This window comes from Lissotriton vulgaris, chromosome 2_1, assembly GCF_964263255.1.
Source record: "Lissotriton vulgaris chromosome 2_1, aLisVul1.2, whole genome shotgun sequence".
Taxonomy (NCBI): domain Eukaryota; kingdom Metazoa; phylum Chordata; class Amphibia; order Caudata; family Salamandridae; genus Lissotriton; species Lissotriton vulgaris.
The window spans coordinates 511,127,853-511,148,197 of NC_141687.1; the positions used below are offsets into that span (position 1 = coordinate 511,127,853).

A 20,345-nucleotide genomic window follows, 5' to 3' on the forward strand; every position below is an offset into this window, starting at 1 on the left:
TGGAGGAGGAGCTTCTCCTGTTTGAGAGTTTACGTGCATTGGATACAACCAATGAATCTAGAGGCAGTTGCCCCTTAATATATGTGGGGTCTAATGGTGCTGGGCTGTATTTCCGCTCTATTCTGGGGTTAATTACCCTTGCCCTAGTTGTTTCCTTAAAAATGTCTCCTGCATGTTTAAGTAACCCTTTCGACATAGGTAATGTTCTTACAGACCTTTCTGATGTTGCAAAAGTGTCAAAAAGGAAATCCTCCTCAACGGGGTCTGCATGCATTTCTACATTGTGATAGAGGGCTGCTCTATCTATCAGTGCATTAAATGCAGCTGTGTCCTCTGTAGGGGAAGGCTTAGCAGGGTATGCAGGTGTATCTGGAATGGGTGTAGAGCTATAAGGGTCCACTGATTCCCCCCATGGTTGTGGCTGGGTGTCTGGGTCAGAGTTTACTGGGTAAATGTACTCATTATTTTCATCAACCACCTCTTCGTCTGAGTGTGTGGGTGAATATGTGTATGGATTAGGCATAGCTGGATGGATAGGCTCAAATAGAATAGGGGATGTAGCACAGTCCCTTTTCTTTAAGTGGGATAGTATAGGAGTCTTTACTGGATACTGGTCTGACTTGCCTTTTGTAGAGAGTAACTTTGCCAGTATTAGGGTCAATATAGAGTTTTGACTGTTCTGCTGAGGGGTCTGGGTATAAGATCTCCTCTTCAGCACCGACGCCTTTGTTTTTAACTGTTTCGGTCCGACACTGCTTTTTGGGTCGACCAGTTTTGACGTTACAAGAGTCTTTGGCGTTTTGTCAAGGGGAGTTGGAAGTCCAAATTTAATCAGTCCAAGTGCCTTTGGGATTCCAACCGTGTTTTTTGGCTGCGTTTGTGTCTTCGGAGCCGATGTTTTCATCGGTTCGACGTTTGTAGTTGGCTCGATCGTCCCCTTTTGAACTTGAGGCGTCTTCGAAAGCTGTTATTTCGGCTCGATGCCCCTCTTTGGATTGATTGGCTTCGGCTCGATAGTCTTCGACTGAACCACTTTGGGCTTGTCGATTCTGTTCCGGTTCGACAACACTTTTAGGATAGAGGCCTTCTTGAAGAACCCCTTTAGTTTTATTGGCGGTCGGATCAGATTTTATCGGGGCGACTGCCTTCGGTTTCAGAGTTTGTATAGGTACGTTTGCTTTCGGCTCGGCGACCTTTTTGTTCGACTCAGATGGGTCTACGTAGGTTCGGTCCGAAGACTGTATTGTCTATCAGTTTCACTTTTGGTTTCGGTTCCACTGTTTTTGGTTTTGATACCACCAGTTTTTGATACTGTTTATGAGATGGCTCTTTTTGAATATTCTTAGCCGAGCTGGAGTGCGGGGCTATAGAATCGGTATCGAGATCTTGGCTAAGGCTTTCCGGCGATGCCGCGACCTGAGCCTTTGGAACCGACGTTATGTCTTTGTGGGGCGGTGTACTCACGGTTCGCCCCACTTCGTCACTGGAGTCGTCCTCGACGGCTCCAATCCCTTGATAGTAGTCTCCTACCTACACAATGTCTTCGTCATCGACGTAGTAATTGGATTCTTGCTCGGAGTCTTCATAGGACTGTCTCTCCGACTTCGACAAGTTGTTCCTAGTCGTCGAAGATATTTTCTGGCTCCGGCGCGGATTGCTGCATTTTTAATCTAGCGGCCCTTCGATTCCGGATAGTCTTTTTGGATCAAATCTGGGCACAGGCTAGGCAGTCGTCTTCGTTATGATCTGGGGATAGGCATCTGTTACATACAGGGTGTTTGTCTGTATGTGGGAATTTAGCGTTACATTGAGGGCATCTTTTGAAAGGAGTCCGTTCCATCGACGACCGGTCCACGTGGCCCGATTCGACGTCCGAAGCTGGATAACTGTAAATAAAGTTTGTTTGCACCGATTGAAACAATACCGACGAACTCTAAGGCCTTTTTAGAATAACTGTTTTCGATTCCGAACTTAGAGTAAAGGAAAGTACATCCGAACCCAATGGCGGAAAAAAACAATCTAAGGATGGAGAGGATGCCCATGCGCACTATAGTCCGAGGGAGGAGCCACCTATCTCGTGATACTTCGAAGACTCTTCCAGGACAACAATGTGCAATCATCCGGACCAAACACTAGGCGGCGATCTATGCACAGATATGAATTCAGCAGCCCACATGCCTCGAACATATATATATACATACATATACACACACACACACACACATACACAAACGCACAGACATATGTATACACATACATAGACACTACCAACCTAAAACAGATAAATGACAACGCTACAAGGAACTTTCGAAATGACTGTTCTCTGTCAATAGGACAAGACAGAAGCTGTTCACACCAATGGGCAAATGCAGTAGTTAACAGGCAAAAACAAGAAAGGGAAAAAAAGACACCCAGGGTAAAAGCGATTTACCAGCTAAAACACAAATAGCAATTCAGAAAAAGGGACTATTTAAAAACATCTTACAGCAGACTCCCCATTTTTACTTGAAGACCAAAATCTGCTAATCATTTACCCTTCCAATGATTGGATTTACCCACTTGCAGAACATTCGCAATACATGTGCAAGTCAGTAACCACAGAGCAATACCAAGGCTACAACCATAGTTCAGATTATCAGTTTGGCTAAGATGCAAATAATGCAGGCATGAAAAATTATCTACATTGCCATATTTTCATGTTTGTATCAATTTTCAATTCAACACACCTCTTCTTTTGATAAGTGTTGTTCATACATCACATCTTTGAACGTTCTAACATTCATTGTAGGATCTGGAGTCTTGCCTCCTGCAGAAAAGAACAGCAACAATAACAAACCAATGAGCACACAGTATGTTTAAAAATTAAAACACACCCTATTCTATTTTTTTCTAAGCCATAATCACTTAAATTTTAGCTAGGCTTTTTCAATTTCTTAAAATAATTTAAGTATCTTACTCGACATCAGTTTGCCGATCAATGTTACCTGTTAGAATACAAACATAACTACACTTTAAAGCAAAGATTTATTGCAGATAGAAACAATAAAATAGCACAAAACAGTAGTCTTGAGAGGTGATGGGTTCCTGGGTTGCTACTCCGGAATACGTACACTTGGGTGCCTCTGTCTCCATCAGCAGTTCGACTTCAAGCAGCAGAATAGAAGCCTAGAAAATTATCTCTTTACCATTAGTAACACTTTGGATAGATATGCACACTCAAACATTGCCTCACATAAGTGGAAACATTCCCAGACATTACTAATTTCAGCCTAAATATGGCTTCAAAAAGTGGTTTCTGCTGAAACTGTTTCCGACACATCTGGTCCAAAAGGTCTTCTTTTTGTAGCTCTAGGCATGTTATGGCTTCAATTTAACTTCAAATATATTAAATTAGAGGTTACAATTATCCTCACCTCTATTTTAAAAGGTTTAATGACTTTTTAAGCAGGCCGCAATTTATTACCAATACATGTAAGCCTTAAAAGGGTGCCTTGAATGAGGGTTGCCTAAAGTATGCATTTGCTTTATACTCTATGGAGGCCTTAATCAAAAGGAAAATATTATGGTAGAGCATTAAGCTACATAAAATAAACAGGTTGCTATACAATTAGCATAGCACCTGCTTCTGAAACATGTTGAGGACCATGCCCAATTCGCAGTGTCATACTGACACCAGCTTTGATAGGACTTCCTTTTGATTACTTTGTCACCATAATCTACACAGGATGGTGTTGCACTGCACCCTTAAGAATGCAGACAGGACTGGCATATAGCAGTACTGCTGTGGGAAAGAAATTAAGGACAGTTAGTATGGGCCTGTGAATTCTGACAAACATCTTCATATCAATTACAATTAAGCAAGTAAAAATAATTACCCCTACTAATTCATGTTGGCTGAAATTTCTAATTTTGGAAATAACATAAGAAAAACAGACACCCTAGCTTTCAAGCCAAACTCACTCACCAGATGAAAGCTTCCAACGTACCCCAAGCGTTCACTTGCATACTAATATTGGTAAAACAGGCTCACAATTAAGTACTGGTCTCAGACTCTATTTTGCATGAATGTACTTCCTACATAAGCTTACAAAGTCAATAATTAGGTGTTCTCCTTTGAGGCACTGTATTTTTAAAAGTATAATGCTAACAAATATTAGGAACAGTAGATTAGGCACTTCTGATCCAAGATTGCATGGACCGATAACACGTTAACTCTTTGAGTGTCTTTGGAATGGGCTCTTATTCCCATTTTCAACGAAAAAGGAACCTTCTTCAAAATGTTTGAGTGTAAAGCACTTCGACAGTGTGGCCCGGTCTAGTCAGTAATGGAAAAAAATACAAAGTTTATGAATAACTAAGTTTGAATTATATTACATTTCATACATGTTTATCTATAGAAATACAGACTTCAACATAAATTACCAAGTGCAAATGGATCATGGCGCTCAGGCGAAATGATCATCATCCGCCGTTGCTTTTTGTATTCATCTTCCCGATCAGCAATCTTCGGTGGACGGTGCTCAACAAAGGGATCATACTGGAAAAACAAAATACATAACTTATTGGTTGGCCAGTATATTACCTGCAAAATGTAAAGACTTACTTTAAAATTCAAACATACTGAGGTGCTGGGAGGAATGGTGGCAATCACATAGGGGAGCGTCCCAATGCATTGTTCTATGGGCCAATATGCCACCTCAGTTTGCACCCAGCCATAATCAAACCATTCTTGATCCTATTCCAATCAGGGCACAATGGATCCTAGGTAGCTTGTGCTACCTGCCTGGCAGTTCGGATTGGACAGTTCCTATTGGAGGAGAGTCTAGATGAATTTGCCAATGGCTGGGCCCAAACGAAGGCAGCATGGTGCGCAAAAATAATGATGGACTGGGATTCGGCCCAGAATAATTTCCCGGGGTTGAACTTATTTCAAGCATTCCATCCATCCCATCACTTTTTAATATTCTTTGTCACTGTAAAATTCAGCATCCTATTACTACACTCTGCCTCAAGTATTCACTTTTGCTCATAAAAAGCTTTAAGGTTTTCCCAAACGCCATTATGAAAATATTTATATACATGCACATTCTCTTGGACACATACAGATGCAAGAATGTAAAAAACGTGTAACAGTAATAAGTTTCACTTGCACATTTTCTAAAAACATGCACGCAACAAAATCCATCAATAGTGTTTCTTCGTAACCGTAATATTTTAGGTTTGCCAGAAATTCCAAGGAAAAATCCTGCTGCATATTTCATTCATCATGCATACTTCTATATTATGACACACAGTCCTAATGCAATAAATGTGTGGCCCAAGTAGAAAAAAAGCATTTACAATAACCTGAGCAGTCAAGCGCATTCTTTCTAGTAATAACGCTTTAGCAAGCACACTGAAAATTAGAGAGATTCACCTGTTCGGTTGATTGTGGAATATCATTAAGTAAAGCCACAGGAGCATGGTATCCAGGCTTCTTTTGTTCAAGTAAATTAGTAGAAGAGTAGTCATCATCATCCTATTTAAACAAAACAGAATTAAATTATTTTGCAAACAAACAGGACAGTAAAATGTAGCTTTCGTTCGGATTAGGAATGTGATGCCACTCAAGTTTGTGATTTCAAAAGAAAAACAGATTAAAGTGCTACCGGTTCAAATAGGCTCTTTTTGATACTATTTTAATCAGATCACGTTCCAAGCAGGTTTGTTATGCACATATTTAGGACCCCCCTTTAGCAACTTCATTCCCTTGGTAAGATCTGCTAGCCTGAATTACTGTACTTGTGCTAGGGACTTCATCTGCATCACTAATCAGCTGAGAAATTCTACACCAGTCAAATAAGCAAAGAGGACCAGAAATACAAGAAAGCCACTGAAAAACTAATATTCAGGCAGTGGCCTCCCACAGACAAGAGTGAGCACCACAAAGTGAGCGGTATTAGATGAGCCACACAGACACATTAAAAGTGGAGTCTAACCCCATCATTAAGTGAGCGAGGGCAAACCTTAATGTAGTGCTGTAGGCCCCAATACACCAATCAAGAAAACATTTACTAAGCAACTTGAGGCCTGTTCCTAAAGTTATATAACTGAAAACAGGCATCTGGCATGGGACAAAGTCCATTTTATAAATTCTCAGAAAGTCCCATCAATGCCATAGCATCAAAGAAACAGAAATTGGGTGAAATCAATAGATTCCATCACCTTAAGGTCCATGAGGAACTGATGGGTAAGAGGACTGCTGACAACCACCAAGCACCAACGAAGGAAGATCCAAAAACATACAGCGCAAAGCTGAAGCACAATTTAAAGAAACTCAACCTGAGCGCAGTAAGAGCTGCTTAAAGACATTTCCAACCTAAAAACTCGCCTGCAATTAGTCAAACAAGGTTTGGAAGCTACTAAGGAACAACTCAGCAGGTTTACCTCAACACGCCGGTTTCTACATAGCAGTTGAGCACCTGGAATAGAAGGCAAGAATTCTCCTCCATAAATGTGAGAACCAGAAACCAAAGGGGATGACATCTACATATTACAGGCATACTGAAAGAAAGGGCAGAATTCTATTTAAACATTATCAGAGCTTACAGTGAGCACGCAGCCCGGAGTAGCCAAATTGCACCCACAGTTTTACAGAAAGAATGTTTCAAGATGCCACGCAGCCATGTCTTTTCATATAATGCGAGAACCAAGTTTCCTTGTTGTAGGAAAGGTCAACTATGACAAGGCAAAGCAGATGAGTGCTTTGCTAAGTGCCCCAAAAGCTTCTGCTAAGAGTGATTTTGTGCTACAATTTCTTTGGCAGGGCAAGGAGAGCATCATTTCTTCGTTGGTAGGAGGACAATATGTTTCTCAGTTCTTCTGCAAGGACTGAGCCGAAAGGAATCATGCGCCAAAAACAACAAGATTTAAAAAGGAATGACCAATGGAAAATGGAGTCATATCAATGCGAAGTACACTGAATAAATCACCCAACAGTCAAAGTATTGGATGAACGTGAGCTGGGTCGCAATAAACAGTTGGAAATAGTAGTCTAATATATGGGACCACTGTTAGGAGACATAGTGGAGTGCTATCAGGGAGCAAAAATCTATTTGTCCTAACCTAATACTGTAGTCATTTGGCAAATTAAACATACGGTTTTGAGTGTTAGAAGAGAAGAAGGCGGTCTTGAAAGGTCTGATTCAGTGACCATGAAGAAGTGGTCTCAATAAGTAATAGGTCCTCAGCTTGGCTGCTGAGCCCCATCAGCTCAAGAAAGAGATTATCCTGATAAATAAGAAGATTAAATCCATGCGAGCTAAAATCATTTTTTTTTGTGCGTTTTATATAGCGTGAACTCGACCAGAACATATCCAGTATCGGAGCAATTTACATAAGCACTAGTTTGGTTACAGATGGACACATACATTTTTGGTCGGCAAGGGGAGATGAAGTGATTTTTCCAGGTCGACCGTTCTACCCGTAATGCTACATCCTCTCCCCTGATGGTAAAAAATTGGCAAAGGGGCAATGAACAGCTAAATTGGCAACATGTGTATTGGATATTCCAGATGCTTCTGAATAAGCCTTCAAAAAGGTTCAACGTTTTCAGAATTGCAAGATTTTCATGCACTAATCCACACTTTAAACTATAAGAGGGGGGGTGGATCAACCACAAAAAACCAAGCAGCAATTCTAATGATGGCCAATACACATTAAACAACTAAACAACTATGTACATATACATTCGTACAGTTCATCATAGAGAGGAACATTTTCTCGATACTTACATCTTCCTGTTCATTTGCAGCGATGGATGTCAGATATCCAACAAACCTATTGTCACTCCCACCGTAGATCTCTTGGTCAAAGTAGCCAGTTGAATCAAGGCCCACTCCTTGGTCTTCTTCTGTAGTAAGCGCAACTTTTTTGCTTTGAATTTCTCGTATCTGTGCTTCAATGTCTAGTGAAGAAAACACAATTAACTGTGAATAATTGTTAAAGTAGTAATTATACAGATTAACAAAGCAGAGACCATGCAAAATGCCTTCCCTTTTCGAAGTGCATTAAAATGATGCAGCTCCAATGAAGTGCTCAATGAAGGCAAATCCGAGTAAAAATAAAGCCAGAGTCGCTAGCACAACATACACTAAACACAGCTAAGTGATTAGGTGGACATTCTAAAAGGTTCACTTTTAGAGTGCCATTGCAATAATAAGAGCATGCCATTCACTCCTGTGATGTGTTTGTTCTTTATCGAGAAGAGCTTAGGCGAGTGGAACTGGACAGACAAGGGTATCTCAAGATCAGAACGGAAGCTTAAGAAAATCAACACATACACTGCGAAAGCAGTAGATACTGACTGCTAAATATCAAATACAACCAAAATGTAGCAAGGTGTGCTTCAATCAGATAGGAACTTACAATGATGTCATGTGTGAAGGTGTTTGTTCACGATTAAACAATTCATTTATTGCAAGCAGTATATAAGCATGGTCTCAAGCCATAAAGAGTACATAGCTGGGCTCTGCGTGTCAGATTTAGGACGAGGTATTTTTAAGTCCTACTTTTCTGGAGTAGGAAGAGAAACTGACACTTGACCTCAGCCTCTGAAAGCAGAGGAAATGTGACAAGATAGCAAGATTTAAAGGCATCTTCATTGCTCACAAAGTAAATGAGCAATAAAAATGCTTTTAACTCGTTAACTTGTCACATTTGGCTCAGCTTTCAGAGCCAGAGGTCAAGTGCAGGTCGAGGAGATTGTGTAGGTTACTAGACCTACAGGTCTAGTGCATTTATGATTTTTAGAGCCCTGAATAGGCTGGAAACAACTCTAGCTCACCATAATGGATACACTGAAACCCGGAGTATTTGGTACCAGACAATTCTGAATTCAATTCACACTGATGCCAGTGTGAGATTTATTAAAACATGTACACAGAGGGCACTTTAGAGGTGCACCATGAAAACCTACAGACCTAGGTGTGGTCACTGACTGGCTTAAGGCAGCCTGCCACACATAGACCTGTTTCTGGACCCCTGGGAGGAGAGCCTCTACTCTCTGGGAAAAGAAACAAAGCATATCTTGGGCAGAGGTGTCACACCTCGTCCCCCAGGATGGGCCCAGTACTCGAAGGAGAAGCTTCAAAGGACTGCCACCTTCATAATGAGGGCTCGACAAATCCACTTGCCTGCTCGCATTTGCGAGGTAAATTAAGAGGTAGAGCTATTTTTAGGTCCTACTCGCCCTTTCTGGCGAGTAGGAAAGCATACTACCTTTTTGTCCTCAGTCTTTGAAAACGGAGCAAATGTGGCAAGGAATTAAAGGCCTTTTTATTGCTCACAAACCAAATGAGCAATAAAGATGCCTTTAAATCTTGTTATCTTGTCACATTTGCTCCGCTTTCAGAGACGACGGTCAAATAGGTTACTGTTAGGTCAAGGAGATTTTTCAAGGTACTAGACCTGCAGGACTAGTACCATTTTTCAGGTTTTTCCAAGCCCTGGTAATGCACCCGCCAGCCTCTGCTGCTAGCAGAAGACAGTCCTGCCAAGGAGCACGCAACTGACGTGACACTAACGCATTTCAGTGTGGTACTCCGCATTATCGCACTGAAATGCATTGTTACGCACATGCTGTCTGTGTGGTGGTTGTCACAGAAAGCACTTAATAAAACTTAGAATCTGTGGCTTGCCTGTGACTTCGGCTCGCTGCTCCAGCAGGGTTGAGGCGCTCAGCTGATCTAAGGCTGCTGGCATCCTCACTGAACTGTTACAGTGTAGTGCTTCCAATCCTGCGGCGCGCTCTCACTGTCAGCAGAACGTCATCGCGGTGGACGTCACGGCGCTTCCCACTACTGTAGCACAGGCGGCCTGCTAGTTTTTCATGTCCGGAGGTAAGGGCTGCCTATAATCCTGGATGGAGGGACTGAGAACAGGATAATACCGTGGCCAGAGCGCCACAAATAATCACGACCGGAGCCCTACAGATATTGATGGCAACTGTGGCCTGAGCGCTACAAATAATCATGTGACGCTAGTGGCACTTCCTGCATTAGCTCTCACAGGCCTGGGATGCTGTGTGCTGCACCATTTTAACCCCCCCCCCCCCAGCCCCCCTTCTGAGTTCAATATTTTACGGGGGCTGAAGACTGGATGGCCCTGCCTGGGACTCACAGGATAGAGTCAGGACAGTAGGGCGGCCTGGACCAGTCACCCGGCTTTCACTGGAGGCAGGCCTGGGGGCAGACTGGAATTGCCACGGACCGCGGTGGCTACAGCCTGCCTTCAGCCAGCTGTAGGCCAGACTCTACCTGCAATTGAGCGCGCAGGGCCTGCATTAATTTAAGAAGTTATAGGAGCCCGGAACCAATCTGCTGCATCTAAAGGTGTCCAGGGGTCTCTCAAGGCATTACCAGGATTCTGGTAAGATTACTTTCTTGATATTTTGACGTGGATAGTGAGATGTGCTAACCTCCAGCTTTGTGAGGGAAAGGTTGATGTTTTTCCTGAATAGAGGTCCCAAGTACAGTGACTATCTGAAATTCGTTTAATGCAAGATCTGTATTACGTTCACAATCCTGAAGCACGGTAGCACTAAAAATCGTAACCTGCATTAGAGTCCTTTCGCAATAAAGTTTGAAAAGTAATTCTTGCTAAATACATGCACAATAAGCTATTTAAAACCATGCCCATTATATTTTATCACCCAGCATCAGTCCACAGAACAGGAGGTACCTGAACTCGCTGTCTCTCGAGTGCTGCTCTCTTTGATTCTCTCCGTGAATGACTTTCTGGCAGACTGCTCTAACCTGTTTATGTGCTATAGTATATACGAGATGTTTCCCATCTCTTCAATGCTTGATTTTGCTCGTGAATAGGTGTCACTCAGTCGTTGAAATGTCACTCATAATTACACTGAAATTATGAAAATGTCACACATGCCAATCTGGAACCTTGGCAGCTATGGCAGAAGAGGGAATAGGCCCTGGTTTACACTCCCACTTTGGGCAAGAAAACAAAGGCTAGGAGGTGTGCCCACCTTTGCCAACTCCATCCCTCAGGTGGAGGAGTCCAAGTTAAGCACACTTTCCAGACACCTTCATCCTGAAGCTGTGGGGACTCCTCAAATCAGGGCTAGTTCTATGTCCCCTACCACAGAAGAGTGGCAGAATAGTGGGTGTAGTCACCCCAGGTAAGGTGCCCTTTGGTCCTACCTACAGCTCCCCTAAAGCACCTACATTTAGTATTTAGGTGGCTCCCCATGACCAGGAAACTGGTTACCTGCGACCTAGGAGGGACGAAGAAGACGCTGTGCAGTGAAGCCTTTAGACGACTGACTTGGCTCTAGCCCTTCCGGCCTGTCTCCAGCTTCCAAGACCATGCAGGAAGATGAAGACATCAGTGCTGCAGCCAGCGTCCTCCAGTAACCCCAGGAAGACTGCCTGAAGTTTAAAAAACGACCAGAACTCCTGAGAACATCTATTCTGTCCCCAAGAATCCAAAACAAAGAACTCCAGTGCCCTGCGGAACCATGATTCCTGCCCACTCAGCTTCAAACACCTACGGCCCTGGTCCAGGTTACCCCCCCCCCTCACCTCCCCCACCACAGAGCAGGTTCCACAGCTAGCCTGACCCCTCCTGGACTCCACAAATAAAACCCACAACCTGAATCCAGAGCACCCCCCGCCACCTGACTGCAACCGGCTCCAGGAAGAAGACTGGGCATGTTATCAAGTAGATAACCCGGTCAGAGTTGCAATTAGTGTCTTTATTAAGCACCCACGGGATAGAAGTGCCTATGTCAACCTCTGTCTGATGACTCGTTAGAGGGCATACTGAGCAGTTTCCGCAAGGAAAATGTCCCTCCACTGGCGGAAGGCCCCATAAGCTCAATTCTGTAGAAACAGTCTTATTATCCCTTGGGCGAGTGTGCACAAACTGGTCCCTCAAGTTATTACTCCTGTTTAAAGGCGAACAGTGGTGGAGGTAGTGTCTTACCATCAATTTTTAATACCTTCCAGTTCTGCAAGATGCTTTTCTTTAAGGCATTCGAGTAGCTGCGAAAGGTATTAACACAGGTAATTATCTGGGTTGAAGGATCATCTGGAGGAGTCACCTTTGGTTCAAGTAGGGCGTCGCTGTGATTATTAATAGCCCTTTTCATAGAAGCTTTCACTGTCCTTTTCGGGTATTGTCTATCCCGGAGTTGACTGGACAACAAATTGGCATGTTGTCTGTATCTCGAGACATCCGAACAGTTTCGGCGTATTCACAAAAACTGTCGGAAAGGCACATTTTGTCGTAGTGCTTGAGGATGGTAACTTTGGAAATGTAGCAGTGAAGATGGTAACTTTGGCAATGTAGCAGTGAATTTCTTGCCATTGTTTTTTTTTTTTATAAAGTTCTGTATGCAATAGGCCTTCATGTGGATATATTCTCAGATCCAAAAATGGCAAACTGTTTTTGGAATATTCACAAGTGAAATTGAGAAATTCATTGCGCTGATAGAGCCACACATGAAACTCGTCAATCAATGTAGATTACCCCCTCCAGACCACGAAGATGTCGTCTATATATCGTCTCCAAGTCACAATGTGGCCTAAGAATGGATTAGTCTCAAGCAGTACCTCAGTTTGCTCGAAATGATGGACATAGAGATTAGCTAACGATGGAGCAAAAACACTGCCCATGGAAGTTCCGGACACTTGAAGAAACATGTCATTCTCGAACCTGAAAAAGTTCTTTCATTGCCAGAGTTGCACATGACATAAAATGAAGATGAGTCATTACCTAAATCAGTTTCACCTAGAAGAGTTTCAATTACTGATAAGGTTTCGTTTTGCGGTATGCATGTGTATAATGACTCGACGTCAAAAGAGACTAGATAGTCTAGGTCTTCATCAAAGGGCATATCCATCAAAACTCGTAACAGATCCTTAGTATCCTGAATGTACGTGGGCATTGATTTGACAATTGGTTTCAGAAAAAAAATCTACAAAAGTAGAAATGGGCTCTAAGAGGGACCCCAGGCCTGAGATGATAGGTCTCCCGGGCGGGGGAGAGATCCCTTTATGTATTTTTGGCAATACATAAAAATATGGAATCACAGGATGTGGAGTCACGAGAAAAGAGGCTTCCTGATCTGTGATCCAGATTCCTTCAACCGCCTTGTCAACCAGCTTCTTGATAGCTAAGGACAGTCTTTGGGTAGGATCCATTTTGAGACAGCGTTAAAATCTCTTGTTGTCAAGTTGACGTCTGCATTCAATGGTGTAGGCATCAGAATCCATAATTACTGTTGCACCACCCTTATCCACTGTTCGCCTTTAAACGGAGTAACAACTTGAGGGACCAGTTGTTGCACACTCATCCAAGGGATAATAGGACTGTGTAACCTGGGCCCTCCGTTGCGCCCCGCACTAGGGCGCGAACTGACCTTGTGTGACCCCCCCCTCTTCTCTCCACAGCCCCAGCAATCCGCGATATGGACCGGACAGGAAAGATACAGCTGTGATGAGGAGTGTGAGCCCTTTAACTGGACCGAAGGTCTGATGGAGGAGGAGGAGTCTGGAACTCAAATAAAGGGCGGGAACGATGATCAACAGGTGTGTTACTACACCGGAGGAGCGGTCAGTGAGGAGCAGAGCGGAGTGGCGGGGAGCAGCGAGGAGGAGTGGAGAAGCGGAGGTCGAGAGAGCAGCGAGGAGGAGTGGAGAAGCGGAGGACGAGAGAACGAGAAGGAGGAGTGGTGCGGCAGCATACGGTGGATCAGCGAAGACTGCATAGCGGAGGAGGAGGAACCGCTGACGAAGGAAGCGAGAGAGGACCAGAACGCTGGGGAAGCAGTTGGTACACTCGAGCCGTCGGGAGGAAGAGACCGGAGCAGACGGAAACAACACGCCCAGAGGCCAACACCACGATCCGCCCAGCCGTACACCAGGAGGGGTACGACTAACCGAGGTGCGTAACCGCTTCCTGGGGTGGTGGAAAAAGAGAGGAAGACGCACAACCTAGATAGCAATAAGTCCCCTTTAAGAACCCGGGTTACCTGCACAACACGCCCCCCCCCTCTTGTTTGATTGATAGTGATTTCCCGTCTTGAGTGTACTAGAACTGGGTGTTTCCTCACGTCCCATACCTTGTGTGTTGCTGTAAACCCAGCCTGTTGACTGATACCCGCCTCTCTTCTGTTTCCCTTTCGGTGGCGGCGAGGGTGGACAGCACGGAGCCTCCGGAGCCCAGCAGAAGGAGGAGCCCCGTCCGGAGAAGGGAAGAGGGAGTACTCCGGAAGACCCGACTAGAACGCAGTAGATCTCCGCGCCGAGGAGCAGCAAGAAAGACCTGTACTGATTCATTGCTGGAAAGAATAAACCCCGGTATAACCAAGACACGTCTCCTGCCTATTCATAGTCCCGCCGTTACAGACTGTTTCTACAGAATTGAGCTTATGGGGCCTTCCGCCAGTAAAGGGACATTTTCCTTGCGGAAACTGCTCAGTCTCCCTCTGACGAGTCATCAGACAGTGGTTGACATAGGCATTTCTACCCCGTGGGTGCTTAATAAACACACTAATTGCAACTCTGACCGGGTTATCTACTTGATACCATGCCCATGCCATAAGAGATACGTGGGCATGACTTCACGCAAAGTCAAAGTTAGAATTTCGGAGCATAGGAGCACTGTTCAGTGCCAAAAAAGTGCGACCAAACTCACCAACCATTTTATAACTGCAGGACATACAGACACCGATCTTCACTGGGTTGTTTTAGAGACACCGTACATCCCAGCTCATGTTACTGACATTCAGCATTTTTTGCTGCGTAGAGAGCAGAGATGGGTATACAGGTTGCAAAGTGATCTCGTTGGGCTCAACGATGAGATACCATGGCTGTCACTCTGAATACGTAATATTACATACAGAAACATGGCTGTCATTCTGACTACGATACTATATATGCAGTATTTTTCTACTGTAGAACAAGACAGCATTGTGAGTTAACCTTCGCTCACAACTTGAATGGTGCCACGACCTCTTCAGTTTTTATTTGAATCACACAAACTTTTGAGATTGAACCTAAATATGAATAAGGACCACAGCGCAAGAATATGTATTGGGCATAAGAACTGCATTAACCTCGGTGCGGTTCCCTCATAGCGCAATGATTGTCATTTTTCCATCTTACTTTATTTAAAATGACAAGGTAACACATAGACTGCGCATCGTCACTAATCATATTTAGCAGTTTTAGACAATCACGGTATACTAGCCTTGTTTGGTGTTATGCCCGTTTTCATCTGTGATTGCAATCATACCAAAACTTGATATTGTAATGACTTATTATGACTACATTGCAGTAATATGTGGTGGCCATCCATCTCACCATGATTTATCCCTGCGCGGATTTTCAATCGCGCGATTCTGACATTTACATTTATCATCAAACTTTATTCAGGATACAAAGAAACATAAGTGCCTGCATATCGCCACTAACTACACTTTGTGAGTTTGAATATGCGCGACCGGGAATTGTCTCCACTACTGGTCATGCGCAGAACTAGTACTCAGTGGGTTTTCCAACAGGCAGCAGATTAGATACAAATCAGGACCCTAGACGCGAAGGTTAAAAGATTGCGATATGGCCGCAGCCGGTACCATCGGTCAATGCTCAATAACCGCACTGGGGTACCGACGAAAAGGTAAGGCCTTTTTTGAAGGATTTCACAACTCTTGAGCAGATCGACTCTTGCTTTTTAAGCCCGCTTACTTTATCTGCCCCTTAACCCTTGAGCACACTGTCTCGTGTTTTGTGAGCCCGGATACTTTGTCTGCCCCTTGACACGCAGAATAAAAAAGTTTAGACTTAGGCTTGTTTAAGAACTTACAGCTCTCTCTAAACTTAGACAGACTGTCTTATTAATGGCATTACACTAGAGCCGGGGTCTCCAACCGGTCGATCGCGAGCTACCGGTAGCTCGCCGAGACCCTGTGAGTAGCTCGCACCGAGGGCTGCTCAATTTAGTAGCATATTAGCGTTATTTGGGCTATTCAGGCTGTTTTCAGTGTCCATTGCCCGCCCTCACTCAAAGCAGCTGCTCTGATTGGCTTGAGCATAGCTGGGGTGGGGCGGGCCAAAGAGGATGACTTCCTGCTGCAGAGTCTCGTGACCGGGCGCGTTCTCGTGATGTTTACGTGCCTTTTCGTCACTGGCACCGCACTGTCCATTGTGCGGGTGCGGAGCTCAGGCAAGCACGGTAGGGCGGAGCATTGAGGAGCAGTTCGCAGGCCGGGACCCGCGCGTACAAACTTGCACCCGATTTGCTGCAGGTAAAATTTAGTTATACCAGAGTTTAGGACGCCCCCCCCTCACCCCCCGTAAAAGTAATGTAAGACTAAGAGTGAAGTGACGTCGTACCATGTGCAATGACCCTGCATGGGACCGCTCTCGATTGCCACGTCTGCCCCGTTCCTCTCCTATGTGTGTTGTCATTGTGACTCTACGGCGCACCCCTGGTTTCTCCTTGCTGGTTTTCACATCAAAGTTCTGCTGGGAACCACGCATGCCTTTTTCCTCGTTGCACCGCGCTGTATATCTGCGCAGATCCCCCAAATTGTCCGAGTCATTTTTTACTACAGACTCGACAGTGCAAGTGTCTGAGGTTGGGGTGAAATATATTCCCAGTGAAACAGAAAAATGTGCTAAATGATTAAGTAAACTACAATACTTTTTCCCATATTCACGCCTCCTTTTCTCCCAGCTGTTAACCATGACCACATTTTTGCAAACACAAGCTTGGACTCGTCCTTTATGATAGCGAGCAATCATTATTAGTATCCCGAGATACTAGACTCGAGGAAACAATGCAGTGGTACTGTACAACAGGTTTGGGGCTCAGATTCCACTCCGTACTCCAGTTCTTATCCGATTATCATTAGGCCTCAATAATGAATATTGGAGCCATTGCCTGACCCGTTGAAGACCGCACCCCTACAGTGCTCACCCCCACAATACCCTTTTGCAAAGCAGAAAATGGAGCTGCACAAGATCTCGCTTGGGTCCAATTGCTTACGATTGGTAATGAATAGTTCACAATAACGGATGGTGGGAGGGCAGGTGGGGTTAAGCAACAACAGAGGGATGCAAGTAAGTAGGAAGGGTGCGCAGGTGGATGACGGGTCGGCAATCAACAACACATGGAGGATGGTTGAGGCAAGCAACAGAGGGCGGGTGGGAACCAGCAACAACGGAGGGCAGGAGGGAGGGGGCAAGCAACACAGGCAACAGAAGGAGTGGGGGAGGGAGTAGCAACACAGGAGTCAGCGTAAGGATGGGGGCAGATTTGGGGAGGGAGACTGCCAGCAGAAGGGGGGTCACTGATACAATTGTAAAGGCAAAGAAGAAGCTACCTAGTCCTCCATAAAAATGAGCAGTGGAATGACACGTAATGTGTCCATGATCTGGAGGAGTGGGTGTGAGGTACAAAAACTGTAAGGGGAAGGAAGACTACAGTGATTGACCAATACCAAGCAAACAAATGAGCGTGGCAGTGAAGCCAACCAATGGTAAGGAGATGTCTAAGAAAGCCCACTAGTAGAAAACAAAAGGTCTTCAAGTCCCAGAGTAGGCATTGTCTAGGTGCGAGTACTAAATACTGAATCAAAAGTGCATTCGTAAAATAAGATTTTGGCCCACCAGCCTTGGCATAGAACCGTGCTTCTTGGTAGGTGGATGTTCATATCACTGACTATTTTGCCCTGGGAGGGGTAGCATGGTGGGGGGTTCTTGCTGAGTAACATTGAGTTGTGCAGGACTTCCTTCACCATGCAGCCCTCTCGCTGCCAGGTGAAGTGCAGCCTTCTACAATCAGTGAATGTCAGTTGACAGGTAACCAGAGCATTGAGACCACATTGCGGTGGCAGCTGGGGTGCTCCTTCGTGTTGCAAGCAGGTGGGTGAGCTCTTTTGCAGTGTCAGCAGCACACACAGTTTTAGGGTACTCAGTGGTGCAGTGAACAGGTGATTACATTATGTCTTTGCACCTAAATTCATCTCAGTTCTTTTTGTGGGCCACCATTGCCACCTTTAGACCTTGTTCGGCCCCTCCCCCATACCACACTTGACTGCTTCAGTTTCAGTGGGGGAGCAATAGATACCCACTGGCCCTGGTCACAGTGTGCTCCTCCTCACCATCCCCCCTGTCCTCCACAGTTCCACTCCACATTGGCAAAGGCCACACTGATTCCAGAGTCCAGACAGAGACTCCAATCCTGACACCCCCCCCCAGAAACTGTTCAGTACAGGGCCATCAAGCCACCTAAGGCTGCACCTGCTCTACCTCCACAAACAGCTCGCAGTCCTTTGCTTCGTCACCACTTTGCACTTACTGACCACTGTGCGCTCTTCAGGGACACAGGCAGCTCTGGCTTCCCAGCTCTGGCCTCTCCACAGTGAGGCCATGACTGCTCCATGGTGTCGTGTGGCCACTCGGGGTGTTATATATTGTTTTTATTGGGATGTTTGTGGGACGATTTTATTGGTTGATGGTCTGTGCCAATGCTTGTCTGTGGATTTCCGGCATCTAGTGTGCCGATTTTATTGCCTGGTGGGCTTTTTTGTGTTGTTAATTTTTCAGATAGTACCAACATTGCCTGCTGCAAGCACAAATAGCCTACTGAAGTCTTCCATACCTTGAAAAACACCTCCTACATACAACATGTCTAAGTTTAAAAACTTAGTTTGCCAATGTGGGCCATTTTTTCAGCTATTTGATTTGCCTGCCCTATATTAACAAAATAACATAACTGAACAGGTCTATTTGTAAAGCGCACGATTACCCGAAGGTGTCCTGGCGCTGAATAACAGATGTTTATTGTTACCCAACTCAATGGTACTAATTTTATTGACCTCAAATGGATGAAAGGCTGAGTGGACCTGCTGGGATTTAAACCTGTGACCATGAGGTCGGACACAGTCCCCTGCAGTGGCTGCTTTAGTGCAGTGAGCCAACAGACCCGGCTTATGGGGCAAATAATTCTAAGTTGGTGCCAGGGCCTCTTTCCGGTCCCAGTCCGAGAAGCATTTGCCTCCGCTTGCACAGCTTGTGCTTTTGTTGTTTCATTGTTGTGGCTTGTGCTTTAGTTGTTTGTCTCACTGTTGTGGCAATCAATGCCCTGCATTTAAATTTCAACATAATATGATGCATTCCTATTCTTACCCTGCACTGGCACACAAACTGCTGCCCCCTAGTGCCAACACAGGCACCCCTGTGCCATGGTGCAAGGGTGCCTGTGTTGCACACAGATTTCTTTTTACACAGGAAAGGGCACCCATGCTCCACTCATGGAACACCTCGCTGGGGTAGAGTAATGCAGCACATCGATTTACGATGCCTTGCCTCCATATCTATGAGGCCATTAAAGGCCACAATTTGTGTGGCCTCATATGTTTTACAGTGCACCTTCAACTTATGCATTTCAAGGTGCTGTCATGCAAAGTCTTTTCTTTCAGTGTTATTGTGTTCAAACCACAGTATGGGGCCCGTGGGCTCTGTAGAAATAGGCTTAACGCCAATGAAACTGGGCGGGGGAGGTCACCGGAAAAATGCGCGAGTTGCTTGGGGTTTAGTAGCTCACGACTATTTTCACTGACCAGAAGTAGCTCCCACTACACAAAAGGTTGGAGACCCCTGCACTAGAGCCTTTAGTGCTGCTGGCTTTCGCGTTGATACTGGTTTGCCAGGATAGAACTACATTTTTAGACACAAGTACACGTAAGATACTAGAGTGAGTTGTCTGAACTACACACACTGCCGTATGAATGGAATTTCACGAGAGCCACTATACCAAACGAATATTTTATTTGTGGTGTATGTCTTTTGCTCATAATCATCGAGTGAAAGTGTGGTATTCATTGGCTTACATCACACTACTTGTCTGAACTACATACACTGCCGTATGAATGTAATTTTTGGAGAGCCATTGGACCAAATTAATATTCTATAAGTGGCTGATGTTTTCTTTTGCTCATAATCAGAGCGAAATTGTGGTATTCATCGACTTAGATCACATTACTTTTTATATGCATTTCACCAGAGTTGCTTTTTAACCTGGAGCGTATTAGAGTACATTAATATTTTTGAAGGTGCATTGTGTGGGTTTTGAATGAGTAAGAATTTTGTGACGGGCAGTTGTGCCATGATAGAGATTGCGTCATGGACATCGCTTTTTTGTAACAGAGCGGGCCCCCTTCCCTGAGTAGTGACCAGGTAGAGGTGACGGTGACACCCAATTGATATGGGTAAGTGCTTGTACTACTTAGACTTTGTTGAAACCACTTCTGAGTTTCATTCAAGCCTTCATATATG

At 44.7% G+C, this 20,345-nt stretch overlaps 1 protein-coding gene across 1 annotated transcript in view; it reads right to left on the reverse strand.

The window, feature by feature from the left end:
- SF3B1 (splicing factor 3b subunit 1) overlaps positions 1–20,345 on the reverse strand; it is a 322,360-nt gene that overhangs the window by 271,084 nt on the left and 30,931 nt on the right. Inside the window, exons 2-5 of the mRNA XM_086955420.1 lie at positions 7,773–7,945; positions 5,417–5,518; positions 4,423–4,537; positions 2,727–2,806 (exon numbers count right to left, since the gene is read on the reverse strand). Of these exons, the coding sequence (XP_086811546.1) occupies positions 2,727–2,806; positions 4,423–4,537; positions 5,417–5,518; positions 7,773–7,945 (470 nt within the window). The remainder of the gene's footprint in view (positions 1–2,726; positions 2,807–4,422; positions 4,538–5,416; positions 5,519–7,772; positions 7,946–20,345) is intronic.